This window comes from Onychomys torridus, chromosome 2 (assembly GCF_903995425.1).
Source record: "Onychomys torridus chromosome 2, mOncTor1.1, whole genome shotgun sequence".
Taxonomy (NCBI): Eukaryota; Metazoa; Chordata; class Mammalia; order Rodentia; family Cricetidae; genus Onychomys; species Onychomys torridus.
The window spans coordinates 119,232,096-119,245,989 of NC_050444.1; the positions used below are offsets into that span (position 1 = coordinate 119,232,096).

A 13,894-nucleotide genomic window follows, 5' to 3' on the forward strand; every position below is an offset into this window, starting at 1 on the left:
TGAAACCTCTCCTCGTGTGTGTGCCTTACTGAGATGCAATCGATTATGACAGGATGCAGCTGAGGGGGCCCTCACTCTGTTGTTTGATCTTGTGGTTTGAATAAGAAATGTTTCCTGCACCTCAGGCATTGAAACTTAGTCCCAGCTGGCATTGCTGTTTGGGGAGATGGCGTGCAACAGACAGACAGACACACACACACACACACACACACACACACACACACACACACACACACCCCTCGCCTTGCCACGCTTCCATTTTGTTATCTTGCTTTGTGTCTGCTGCTGAAGGTATGACCCCTCTGCTTCTTCTTGCTCCGGCTGCCTGCTGCTGGGTCCCTGCCATCATGGACTCACTCTGGAACCCTAGTATACTCTTTCTTCCATAAACTGCTTATGATCGTGGTATCTCATCACAGCAACAGCAGAGTTGCTAAAAGACCCACCCTCACACACAACTTCAAACTAAATAAAACGTTTTGTTCACCCATGACTCATCTTAACCACTGTCATAACAATGCAAGCTGACCAATGCACCAAATAAAAATCTTTTTGAAAACCAACCATGGTAGCCCCCATCTGTAATCCCTGCATTGGGAGGCTATAGAGAGGATTATCTGGAGTTTGAAGTCATCTGAGCTACACAGTGAGACTCTACTTCAAAAACAAAAAAACGGGTGTTTCTTTTCCAAGCGCCATGAAGGTAGATAACTGAACATTTTAACAAGGATAGCGCTGGCCAGGCAGAACCCACACCATCCCCCACCCGACTTAGTGTTCCCTTGGCTTGTATCCACTGTGCTGATTTCCACCCACAGTTAGCAGACTGCTTCTCCAAAGCCATATGGACCAAGACGATGACTCATCTGTCATCTAGAATTCCTTCCAAGACAGGCCTGTACACATCCAATCACCTTTAGCACACTCAACAAGCATTACCCTCTCCTAAGCACAAGCATGTGCCCTGCCAACAGAAGGGGTCTGAAGTCAGAGCACAGAACATGGGGACCGACCAGGCAGCCCTGACACACACCCGCACAGTGTCAAATGGACAGATTCCAGAGCTTTGAAGAAAATCAAAACCGAAAATGACCAGATGGGTTTTCAGGAGAGGAAAACTGAAGCAGTTGGAAGACTGACGGGCTTCACTAAAACAGGCTGGTGGTGATGGAAGAGGACTAGAGAGTCTCTGAAAGAACAGCTAAGACAGAAGCAAGCAGGAAAGGAGGCGAAGCGTCCACAGATGACTGACTTTGCAACTCCACAAGGCTAAATCTTTAAAGCCTTTTTTCTGCTGTTTTCTATTTTTCACAGGTTTCTGATCTCCTTGAGATGTGCCTGCCTCTGCCTCCCAGTGCTGGGATTAAAGGCGTGCACCGCCAGCAGCTTCAAGCTATTTTTGAACTTTGTGCTTCATGTAATAACCTACAAAATCCCAGGCCCTGTACACTAGCCATGCCAAATACATAAACCCTCATGGCATTTACTCAACTGTTACACTTCTAAGCATTTTTACATCCAGCCGAAACTCTTTCCTAATCCATCGTCCTCAATGAATCAAATGCACAAAACAGCATGGTGACCTGCCCAAGGTTACATACATACACACTGTCTGGGAGAAGAGTTAAGATTCAAGGAGCAGTCTGACCCCAATACCCATTAGCCACCTCTTGAAAGGAATTTAGAGACAATGACCCCTAAAAGTACACAAATTTTATTCCACAAGGCATGAGCCCTTATGATTAAAGAACTTTAAAGGAATTACTGACAGGTATCAGCAAATCTAGAGCTCATCCCAAATACACACACACACACACACACAAACTATTTGTGAAACAAGTACAATAAATAGTACACACCTATATATTGCCACTGCTGGGGGTTAAGTGTCACTCAGCTGTGAACCCTGCATGGGACTTGCCAGGTGAACTATACCAACCAACAGATGCAATAGTGGCACCCCTGCTTTGGGGGATAATAACCAGCTGCTTTCTGATTGGATCTGAGGTTCGAGCCACAGGAAGGAATTCACATCTGGTACTGTAAACTTGTTCAAAGGCCTAGTGGGGGTCCTATCTGTCAAACTGACTTCCAAGTATTTATGTTCATGACCACAGGTTAGTGCTGCCATCAGGTTTGGTCAAAGCAGCTTCTGTTTGCCATGGGTGGCAGTTAAAGTAGAAGCTGTTAACTGTTCAACGTGCTAAAAATAAATGGCTGTTTAGAATTCATCCATAAACAGGGCATCTGTGTTATCAACCTATCCACACCCATAACCACGTCCACCGAGGCTTAGCAAACACCACAGACCTGCAGTGTGTGCTGGCTACCTTTATGTCCACTTGACACAAGCTAGGATCTGATAGGAAGGAACCTCCCTCAATGGAGGCCTGTCGATCGTTTTCTTATTTAGTGATTGATGTGGCCCAGCCCATTGTGGGATGGCGGGGGTGAGGGGGACGATGGTCCTGGGTGCTACAAGAAAACAGGCTGAACGCGCAAGTAAACCCATGGCCTCTGCATTAGCTCCTGACTCCAGGTTCCTACCCTAACTTCCTTCTAGGATGAACTGTGACGCGGGAGTGTGAGCAAATCACAGCAACTCATTACAACAGGGTGAGAACCGTGAAGGCCAGCAGAAAGAGGTGTGTGTGTGGAAGGCTGTCTTCTAGGCATGACGTGGCCTCTGTACTTTTGAACTCCCGTCAGTTGTTATTACTTACACAAATCTTGCCTCAAACTGGGCCCACTGGCACTCTGTTCTGGAAAGGTTCGCAAGGCTCTGCCACTCCCTGAGACTCACAGGCAATTTAGTGGGGCATTTTCCTCAGTGGTGCAGCGGCTGGGAAGTCGCCCGGTCTCCTGTAAACAAGCTCTCACCCACGCTCCTTAATTAAACTCACCGGGCACACATAAAAAAAAGTAAAAAATGAAATAGAAAAATAGAATGGGACTAGGTGGGAAGCGGGAGCTCAGCTGGAGTGGGACAGCAGATGAAGAGCAAATATGATCAAACACAACATATTTATGTACAAAATTTCATGATGAAACCCATGTAAGTAATATGTAGCAATAAAGATATTTTAAGTACTCCTCCTAATATTAAGGTTATTTGGTTATTTGATCACAGTGACGGACAATTTGAGTAACTGACACAAAAATCAAAAGGATTTTCTTTGCCTTTTTCTTCAAAGCTCAGAAAATGCTAGGCTGACTCATGGCCCGCTTGCTCTGTACCTACCCTCCCACTCAAATCTGTATTTTCTAAACCATATTTTTCAACCTGAGGAGCATGCATCTTCTCGACTACATTTTATGTGTGTGAATGTTTGCCTACATACTCGCATGTATGCCATGTACATGCCTGCTGCCCCAGGAGGCCAGAAGTTACTGGATCCCCTAGAATTGGAGTTACAGATTCCAGTGAGCTACCATGTATGTGCTGGTAAGCAAACCCAGGTTCCCTGCAAGAGCAGTAAACGCTCTTTAACCACTGAGCAGACCCCCACTCACCTCCAAAAAATTAACCTAACCCTTTCTTTCATCAGTAAAACAATGTTCTCCTGTGTCCTTAGAGAACCATAAAATTTACGTTTTCTCTTACAGCTTTTTTTTTTTAAACATTTCTTTACACAGCTTACTCCTTTCCTGAGACAGCTATTAGCACCTTTTAAAAAAAGTGTCTTAAACTATTTACCAAAAAGGAGATCAAATAAACATCCTTAAAGAAACACCCCTGGGCAGAAATTCAGAATGGAATGTAGTTGGATTCTTTGCTCTTTGCTCGTTGGGGGCCCAACACCCAGCTCTCAGATAATACATGGAGAGTTATTACTTATGAATACCCGGCCTTAGCTTGGCTTGTTTCTAGCCAGCTTTTCTTAATTAAATGAGCCTGTCTATCTTTTGCCTCTGGGCTTTTACCTTTCTCTATTCTATATACCTTTCTTTACTTCTTACTCCATAGCTGGCAGTGTTAGCTGGCCCCTGGTGTCCTTGCTCATCCCCCACCTCTCTTCTCATTTTTCTCCTATTTATCCTCTCTGCCTGGCAGCCACCCCCTATTGATTGCTATTCAGCTCTTTATGAGACCAATCAGGTGTTTTAGGCAGGCAAGGTAACAATAGCTTTATAAAGTTAAACAAATTCAACATAAAAGAATGCAACACATCTTTGCATTTTAAAACAAATATTCCACAGCACAAAAGAATAGAACACATCTTTAACTAATATTTCACAACAATGGAATGGCTGGATTCTAAGAACACACAGCACCTCACTGCCCCACAAAGGCCCCACTCTATAATCCATTGGCCTAGAACTCACTATGATAGCCTAGGCTGGCTTACAACTTGCTGTAAATCCCCTGCCTCAGCATTCCAAGTGCAGAGGTAAGAGGTACCCCCACATACACATTTTTACAGTCACCTTCCCTCTATAACCAATACAGGATTTCTAGACAATCCCAGTGAATGAAAACACCTCTTAATTTAAGATGGTACACCCAGTGTAACCTCATTACAGACACCATGGAACTAAGGCAATGGCTGTGGGCTTCCCTCAGGTCAAAGCTTTCATAGTAATAGTCAGCAGGCAGAAACTTAAGAGGTGTCACCACACTGGGTTTCCAAATTATAATGTAAAATCAACGACAGGTCTGGGAGAGGGACAGTTGTAAAAACTATGAGAATGATCAAGGGTGCTAAAAGCCCAGCCTGCCCATTACCCACTTACCATCTAGCAGCCAGTGTTCAGTGCTCCGTGTCTCCAGTTCTGATACCATTAGGCGTGTGATCACATGATCTGGAACCAAAAGACCTTTTTCTAGGTACTGCTTTGCTGTGTCACCAACTTCTGTTTAAAAGAGAAGGGAAAAAACACTCAAGAAGTCTTCCAAGATGGGTGTATTGGCACAAGCACTTAGCACTCAGGAGGCAGATGCAGGAGGGTCAGAAGTTCAGTGTCACCCTCACAGCTACCAGCAAGTTCTAGGCCAACCTGGGTTCTATGAGATCTGTTTCCCAAACTGTGGGAGAAGTTAAAACGCTTGACAGTTCAGCCTTCTGGCTCATCATCCATGACCCGGCAGCAAAGTTGAAAGGGGGTAACTTACAGCTCTTACAATGGGACTCTGTTGATTATTTAACGCCTGTAGATTAGAAAAAGCAACTCTTAGAGATATCACAGGCAAAAATCCAAGAAAAAGAATGGCCAAGATTAAAATGAAGAGGGAGATGGGACACAAAGAAGCAGCACTGGAGGTAAGCCCCAGCCTGGGCACCAAGGTCCCAACAAAGACAATAACAGGACCAAGGGAGCATAGTGCTGCATGCTTTAATCCCAGCACTTGGGAGGCAGAGGCAGGTGGATCTGTGAGTCCAAGGCCAGCCTGGTCTACAGAGTGAGTTCCAGGAGAGCCAGGGCTACATCGTAAGACACGGTCTTGAAAAAAGACCAAAAACCACCCATCCCACCCCACCCCGTTCCCCCCAAAAGCAGGTGTTCATCAGGCAGTGCAGGAAGACTGAAGAAGACTCAACCATTCCCTGGGTCAGAGGGCAAGAAACCATTCCAGCTGGCACATGACTTTAATCACAGCACTGGGGAGACAGAAGCAGGTAGATCTCTGAAAATGAGGCTGGTCTAATCTACAAAGCAAATTCCAGGCTGGTTAGGCCTATCGTTAGGCCCTGGTTTTGGTTTTACTCAATTACTGGGCAAACCTCAATGAAACACTTCACAATTAGGATAAGAATTTATACTGGATCAAGCTGATAATAGAAAAATGAATTTAAAAGTGGAAAAAACCACCACATAGGTAGGCATGATAGTCCACACCTATTATCCCAACACTCAGGAGGCCAAGGTGAAGGATCAATAAGGCTAAGTTAGAAAGGAACACACACACACACACACACACACAGACACACACACACACACACACACGCGCGCGCGCGCGCGCGTTTCTTTTCCTGAGCCTCAATAATCAGATGGTACCCAGTGACACGGTTGTAAAGGCAATTTGGTGTTATTAGTGCACTGCCAAGCTCTAAATGGATGTGCATTTTAACCATACTTCAGAGAAAAATAGTTTCTTATATGCAGGAACCATTACATGAGGCTAGCAGACAAAAGACTGGGTTAAACCTACACATTTCTAGAACTGAACATTTTCTACAAATGAAGTCCTCTGCTGACCAGGGATCTGAACCACTAACAGTCACAATTGCGCAGGAAGGAAGTTCTTACAGAAATACAAAAGCATGCAGGCGACATGGCTCAGTGGGGAAAGGTGCCTGCTGCCAAACCTGAGACTTCAACACCCTGGGACCCACAGGGCAGAGTGAACAGATGCCAGCAAACTGTCCCCTTACCTCCACGTGCTAGGGTACATACCTGCACACTGGGATGGGTGGGTGGGTAGGTGGATAGGTAGGTAGGTATCTAAGTATATTAGCAGCGGGGGAAATGCCTGGAAAGTACAGACAGATATTTATAGACACACAGAATAAGTAGAATATCTGAGGATATTACAAGGAAAATGAACAGATAGACAGACAGAATAAGTAGACTATTCAAGAATATTACTAGGACAATGCCTGAGAAGTATTTTGGCCTCAAGTTTGTGCAGACCCACTGCCTCCCCAGCTGGAGTCAATACTCACTCCCATCCTCAAGTGAAGCACTGACCGCAGGCTGTGGAAATCTCCATCCAACTCCTGTAGGTTGGCTAAAGACACAGGTCCATGTGGGCTACCCAGCCCCAGTTGATACATCTACAACACAACCCCTCCACCTGAGGCTTGGGGAACATCTCAGGAGAGGCGAAAAGACAGCTAAGAGCCAAAGGATGGAAGTCTGCTGTAAGATTGTGCCCCCCAATGTGACAAGGAAGCCACACCCACAACATCGACACTACAGCTACTTAAACTTTAAGACCTGAACAGTGAGCTCTCCAGTGGGTTAACACAGATGGGAAAGCCTTTGGAGCCTCGCACATAGATGCTAGATGAAGAGTTACAGGCTGATAATGACCAATGAAAGAGGAAGAATTAAATCTTCTCCAACTGTTTATCCAATACCAAGGGGTCAATACCAAAGGCAAATACATACAAACAACACTAAAATAGATTCAATGGGTTGTATTCACTCATTTCCCCTCTTTTTTATTTAAAAAGGAGACAGGGTGTCTCTATGCAGCCCTGGCTGTCCTATATACTACCATAGCCTCAACTAGAACTCAGAAGAGATCCACCTGCCTCTGCCTCCTGAGTACACCACCACTCCTGACTATGTATTTGTGTGCATGTGTATGTGACAATAATAAAGAGGCTGTGAATCTGAGGTGGGGGAGAGGGGGTAAGAGAGATTAGAGGTGAGGGAAAGATGGACTAAATTATCAAATTACATTTTAATTGAAAAAGAAAACACAGGTCCAAGCCAGGTATGGTGGCATATGTCCATAACCACAGCTGCTGGAGGATTAAGGCAAGAAGACAACCTGGGCTACAGAGACCCTAAGATTTGTAGCTATGATCTGAGATGGCTCAGTGGGTAAAGGTACTTGCTGTCAGGCTTAACCAGCAGAGACCTGAGGATCCCCAGGACCAAAATAGTTGGAGATAAGAAATGATCCTCACAAGTTGTCCTCAGACACACTTCATCATGGCACTTATATACACATGTACATATATAAATTTTGAAGGAATCACATTTATTCAACAAGTATTACTACTCCTTGCAAACTACATAGTGGGTAGTACTTTTTGGATATACAGCAATGAAGAAAAGCTCCAACTTATTGATAACATGGAAATGTATTTCCCTGAGAACAACGACATCCATTAGCTGACAACTTAACACACCACACAGCACTATGCTTCAGGTAGTTTTAGTGCTCTGCCCTAAAAATCCTCATTAAGGTCCTCACCTCCAGAGATGAGATGTGACATCTTCATTGGCATACTTCACACACCATAAAATTTCCATTTCATGACATTCCACCTTGTGACTTTTAGTACCTTCTTTTTTGAGCTGAGGATTGAAGCAGGACCTTGCGCTTGCTAGGCAAGCACTCTACCACTGAGCTAAATCCCCAACCCCGTACATTCTTAATGTTGCACAACTGTTACCAGTGCTGAATTAAGACTTCTATTGCTGCTGCCACTGCTCTTTGCAACTGAACATGGCCTTGTGTCCAAAAGGTGAGCACTGCACCACCAGTGTGGCAGTTCTAATTTCAGAAAGCTATCTATATATCCCAAAACAAGTTCTATGCCCAACCAACTCCCTCCCTCCAGCACCACCTCCCTCTGGTTCTATGTACACGCACTCACATGCACACAAGTGTGCCACACAGTGAGGAGAGAAGAGGAAGAATTAGTTGGGGAAGAGGAAGGAGCAGAAAGACTGAGACTTAATTCAATACTGTATCTTCATGGTGCACGTATGAATGAACGAAAACCCTGGGAAAGGTAAAGTTCACTCTAACAAAACACAGCTACTATCCCAAAGACAAGGCTGAGGCAGGGGTATCATGAGTCCAAGGCCAGGGAGACAGTATCAAGAAAGAGGTGAAGAGGGGCGGGGAGAATGATGGTGACAGGGTTGGGGATCAAATTCACTTGCCAGAATGTTTGCTCAGCACACACAAGTCCCTGGGTACTATCATGGTGGGGTGTAACACCTGGTGTGGTGGTGCACGCAGGAACCCCAACACTGGGCGAGTAGAGACAAAGGTCATCCTTGGCTATGGGAGAGATTGTAGACCCGTCTGAGCAATGACAAAGGAATGGGAGGCTGTGCCAGCCAAGCATAAGACAAAGATGCAGAAGCAAGGGAAGGAGTCCTTCGACTGTCCCTTGAGAGAGTACCTTGGCTTGATCCGAACCAAGCTTAAAATAACCCTGTGGAAGACTTCCAGCACTCACTGCAATATGCAAGTGACAGAAGGGTTCAAGTGTAGCACACTTCCCCAGCTATTTCAGACCTTGTGGCCTCCCTCTGAAGGATGACAGGCAACATGTCCACTGCCATGACACAACAAACACATGACCCATCTCTCAACCTCCACCCACCACAAAGACCCACAACCATAAGAACAGAGCACCTTGTCACAAGACAGGTCACCCCAAGAACTGTCCCTGTGCCTGCCTAACCAGGTAACTTGGAATAAAAAGTACTCATTAAAAGCTAATAATGCCAGTATGTTACATGAGTTACAACAGAGCTGATCGAACTTCCCAAGGAGTCCAAATACTGCTCGCAGGCGCTCTCCTCCCCACCCCCCACTAAGGGGAATGCCGGGGTATCTCTAACACAGACTGGCCTCTAACTAGAAATCCATGTGCTTCATTCAGCCTCCCATGTATAAGGATTAGAGGGTGTGTATCACCTTCCTGGGAAAATTTTTTGAACTTAAAATCTACAGAGCTTAAGCTAAGTGGCTCATCCTTCCAAAGTTCATACATCCAAGAAAATTTCGTTAGCTCACTGTCTGGGGTTTTAAGGCTGCCTACATTCATGGAAGCAACTAGTAGATTACTGTGGTTGAGTATATACCATAGCCAGATGCAAGCAGAGAGCATGCAGGACCCATTGTTAATATTCCTAAAATGAAAAGAAAAGGCCTCTTTCTTTGGAACTAGGGAAGGCAGTGTGTAGGGGGCCGTCTTCAGAAGGAGCATGAGAAACACAGAAACTCTGGAAGCTCACCCCACAACTACCTTCGTAACACTGTCACCTCACACACTCAGAGAAGGAATGAGTTCCCAATAACAGGAGTAATTTCAGAAGGATGTATGTGGCAGTCAGAGGGAACCCATACTGTCTGGGGCTGGCTGCAATTGTTGGTCTTATCGCTTGAATAACATGTGATTCCACTAAGAACTCATTGAGCTGGGATGTGATGGATGCCAGGCCCTGCACCAGCCTACCACCCTATCCCAGTGTTTCAAGCTTCCAACAGCAAAATGCCATGGCAATCTGTCAATGGGCAGAAAATTAAAGCCAGTAATTACCACAATTGAATTACAAAGTCCATATATAGTGACACACACCTATAATCCTAATTCTTGTGAAGAGAAGTCAGGAGGATTGCTACAAGTAAATTCAAAGTCAGCCCAGTATACATGGCAAGTTCCAGGCACCTAAGGCTACACAGCAAACCCCTGTCTCAAAAAGACAAGGAAGGGCTGGCAAGATGGCTCAACCACTAAAAGCATTTGCCACTGAGCCTGACAACCTGAGTTAGATGCCCGGGATCTACAGAGTGGGAGAGAACCGATTCCCCTCAAGTTATCCTCCATCATAACCCCTCCAAACTTGGGGGTGTGGTTTTGGAAGATCTAGGTGATACAGCCTTGCTGGAGGAAAGAAGTATGTCACGAGCGCATGTGTGTGCTGGGGATGGGGGCAGACATTACAAGTTAAAAAGCTCACCTACTTCAGTTTACTCTCTGATGTACGCCTGTGGCTGAGGATGGGAGTTCTCAGCTTCACGCTGCCACCATGCCTGCAGCTTACTGCCAAGCTTCCCGACAGAGTCTCATCTCAATGGAACCATTAGCTAAAAGAAATCCTTCCTCCTAGAAGATACCTTGTTCATGTTTTCTCACAGCAACAGAAAGTAACCAATACAATGCTCATCTGTCTTTCACTGGCAAAACCCATTTTTCTTCCTAAAGAACCTGGCCAATTACACAAAATTATTATGAGTAACATCTTGCAAAATTTTATGGAAAAAAATCAAGATTATGAGACATAGGGCAGTTGCTAGCAAGAACAGGGGTACAAGGGGGACACTTAAGAGTTACCAGTAATGTTCTATTTCTTGGACTAGAAAAGAATACCTAACTGCTGCCCCCTCCTCTCTCTGTCTTTGTTCTGACCAAGTGAGAGCAAACTGATTCAGAAGTCAAGCTAGTCAAGTGTCTACCGGGCAGCAACTTCCCATGATGCCTGGCTGGGTCCCTACAGCCAAACTCTCTCCCTACAGCAACTTCCCAGCTGGGTCCCTACAGCCAAACTCTCTCCCTACAGCAACTTCCCACGACGCCTGGCTGGGTCCCTACAGACAAACTTTCTGCATCCATTCAATGCCTCTGGGAAAAGATTTGGCAAGGAACCAATTCCTTCCCAAGGCTGCACACCCTCTAAGTACCAAACACAATGTCGAAGGGACAAAATTAGAAGAAACTGGGGTCCCCAAACTATAGCTTTTTGGTCCTACAGACTAAATTTTCTCTATGTGCAAGAATATTTAAGCATTACTTGAAAAAATACTGCATCCTCCTATAAGCTGTCCTTCATATTACTTTGCTAAAAAACCTCTTACAAAAAGAAAGTACACTTGGGCAAGTATGGTGACACATGCCTTCAAACCCATCACTCAGAGTCAGAGGCTGGAGGAAAGCCAGCCTGGTCTACATAGAGAGTTTCAGGAAAGCCAAGGCTACAGAGACCCTGCCTTAAAAAACTAAAAACACTTAAAAAGGGAGTCACGAGGGAAATGCTCATGATATTATATATATATATATGTCTGAAAGCTTCAGAAAAAGATATTTTAGCCGGGTGGTGGTGGTGCATGCCTTTTAATCCCAGCACTCAGGAGGCAGAGGTAGGTGAATCTCTGTGAGTTCGAGGCCAGCCTGGACTACCAAGTGAGTTCCAGGAAAAGGTGCAAAGCTACACAGAGAAACCCTGGGGGGGGGGGGGGGGAGAAGACTTGCCGGGGAGGAGGGGCTAAGTAGGTAAGAGTACTTGCTGGGCAATCATGAGGACTAGAATTTGGATCCCAGCACCCCTATAACAAATCAAGAATCCCATAAATGTCTAACTTCAACGTCCTCTTCTTGCCTCCAACATGCGTGTGCACAATGTGTGCATGCCAATGAAATGACTCAGCAGGTAAAGGCATACACCACCAAGCCTGGTGACCTTTGTTCGTTTCCCAGTACCCATATGGTAGGAGAAAACCAACTCCTGTAAGCTGTCCTCTGATCTCCACGTACACTGTGACACAATACAGGACCATACATATGTAATTTTAAAACCTTTTTTGAAACAAAATCTAAAAAATAACTTGCTCCAAACAATTCAGTCAATAAATAAATAGCAGCAAAGACAAGACTCCAACTCAAATAGGTTGCACACTTTTGTTTGTTTGTTTATCGTTCAACCTTAGAAAAAAAGTCCCCAGTTTATCTGAAACAGTCTCCCATTGCTTAGACTGAAGACTAGATGATTTTGGAAGTCACTGTTCAAGTAGAAGGGATACAACCATGTCAGTTCCTTGGTTTCTCATTCCACTTGTCCAAATCACTGTCAGTCTCCACTGAAAACCCTACCTTCAAAACCTCCCCCCTCACCCTCCTCCTCTTCACTTCACACTAGGAGCACCCTCATCCTGCTGGGCATGGTAGCACATTTAGAAGGCAGATGCAGGTAAATCTACATATCAAGTTCCAGGCCAACCAGGACTACATACTATGTATGACCAGGTATCTAAAAAAAAAGAAAGAAAGGAAGGAAGGAAGGAAGGAAGGAAGGAAGGAAGGAAGGAAGGAAGGAAAGAAGGAAGAAAGGAAAGGAAAGGAAAGGAAGGAAGGAAGGAAGGAAGGAAGGAAGAAAGAAAGAAAGAAAGAAAGAAAGAAAGAAAGAAAGAAAGAAAGAAAGAAAGAAAGAAAGAAAGAAGACAAAGAATAAGAAAAAGAAAAGAGAGTACCCTCATCAACTGCTGGCTAAGCCTAGTCCCCAGGGAGACTAGAAAGAAGCATGTTCCATTGGGCTAAGTGCATGGGCAGTCCAAGCTGCACTACCCTTCGGCCCCACATAGGTCTGTACACCCACCTGCCAGTGTCTGTGGTCTGCACCCTTGCACACCTGCCATGGCCGCAGTTGACCCAAATGTTATGACTGGCCAGCAAACCAGGGGTCCTCCTCTCCAGCACAGGGACGGCGGTGCATGCCACCACACCTAGCTTTTTATGCAGATCCTGGGGATCCAAACTCAGGTCCCCCTGCTTACATAACACTTTACACCGACCCAAATCCACAGCTGACTTATGTCAACAGCTTAAGTTCAGAACTGCCTCATCTGCACACAAAGAATGCAACATTTCATATATGACAAAGCTTTCTTTAAACACTATCTTCTAACCCAATTCTTTGGCAAGCTCTGAGATTACTGAATTAAGCATTCTTTCACCCACGTAGATGACATAAAAGGGCAGTAAGTGCATTTTGTCAATCTCACAAAGACTATTTCAGGCTTGCACAAACTGATGTGGAAGATTACCACAGGTTACCCACATCTAGAGCCTGACCACAAGAGTGATTAAGAAATCACTATATCACTTAAGATTAAAAAGGAAAGAATCTGTAATGTGATTCGCATCCCACCAATGCCTTTTCAAAGATTGGGATGATTTCAGAATGCTCAAAGGAGCAAAAAATGACCCAAGGACTGTCCAGCTGAGAGCAGCAGGCATCTGGGTACAAGATTCTGATTCCAACTCTCTGCCCAAATGGTCAGAGTGGATGCTGTCACTCATTGGACCCTCAGATTTTCCCATCTGCTTGATACATTGATCATGGAAATTTAGATCCTTGGACATCGTATGAAAGTTGCAGGGTACTACCCACTTCCACCCAAATATCCCTCAAACTACACCAGCTTCCTTTTATCCACTGACATTCCCACGATATGAGAATGATTTTAATAAAGAAGAGTCTGTTTTCATGGGCAGACAGGCACCAACCACTGTAGCAGCCTTCTGGATTCATGGCGTGGAGTTAGAATTTAGGCCTCACACAACAACTGGTGTCTCTTTAATGTTCTTCCCATTGTACTATACCTGGAGAGTTTAGGGCTGGTGCTTTGCTGGACCCCTCC

At 45.0% G+C, this 13,894-nt stretch overlaps 1 protein-coding gene across 3 annotated transcripts in view; it reads right to left on the reverse strand.

Annotated features, from left to right (window-relative positions):
- The window catches only part of Ak4 (adenylate kinase 4), a 51,574-nt gene that overhangs the window by 13,664 nt on the left and 24,016 nt on the right, over positions 1-13,894 (reverse strand). For all 3 annotated transcript variants that reach the window (XM_036179349.1, XM_036179348.1, XM_036179347.1), the window contains exon 3: positions 4,735-4,854. In XM_036179349.1, the coding sequence (XP_036035242.1) occupies positions 4,735-4,854 (120 nt within the window). The remainder of the gene's footprint in view (positions 1-4,734; positions 4,855-13,894) is intronic.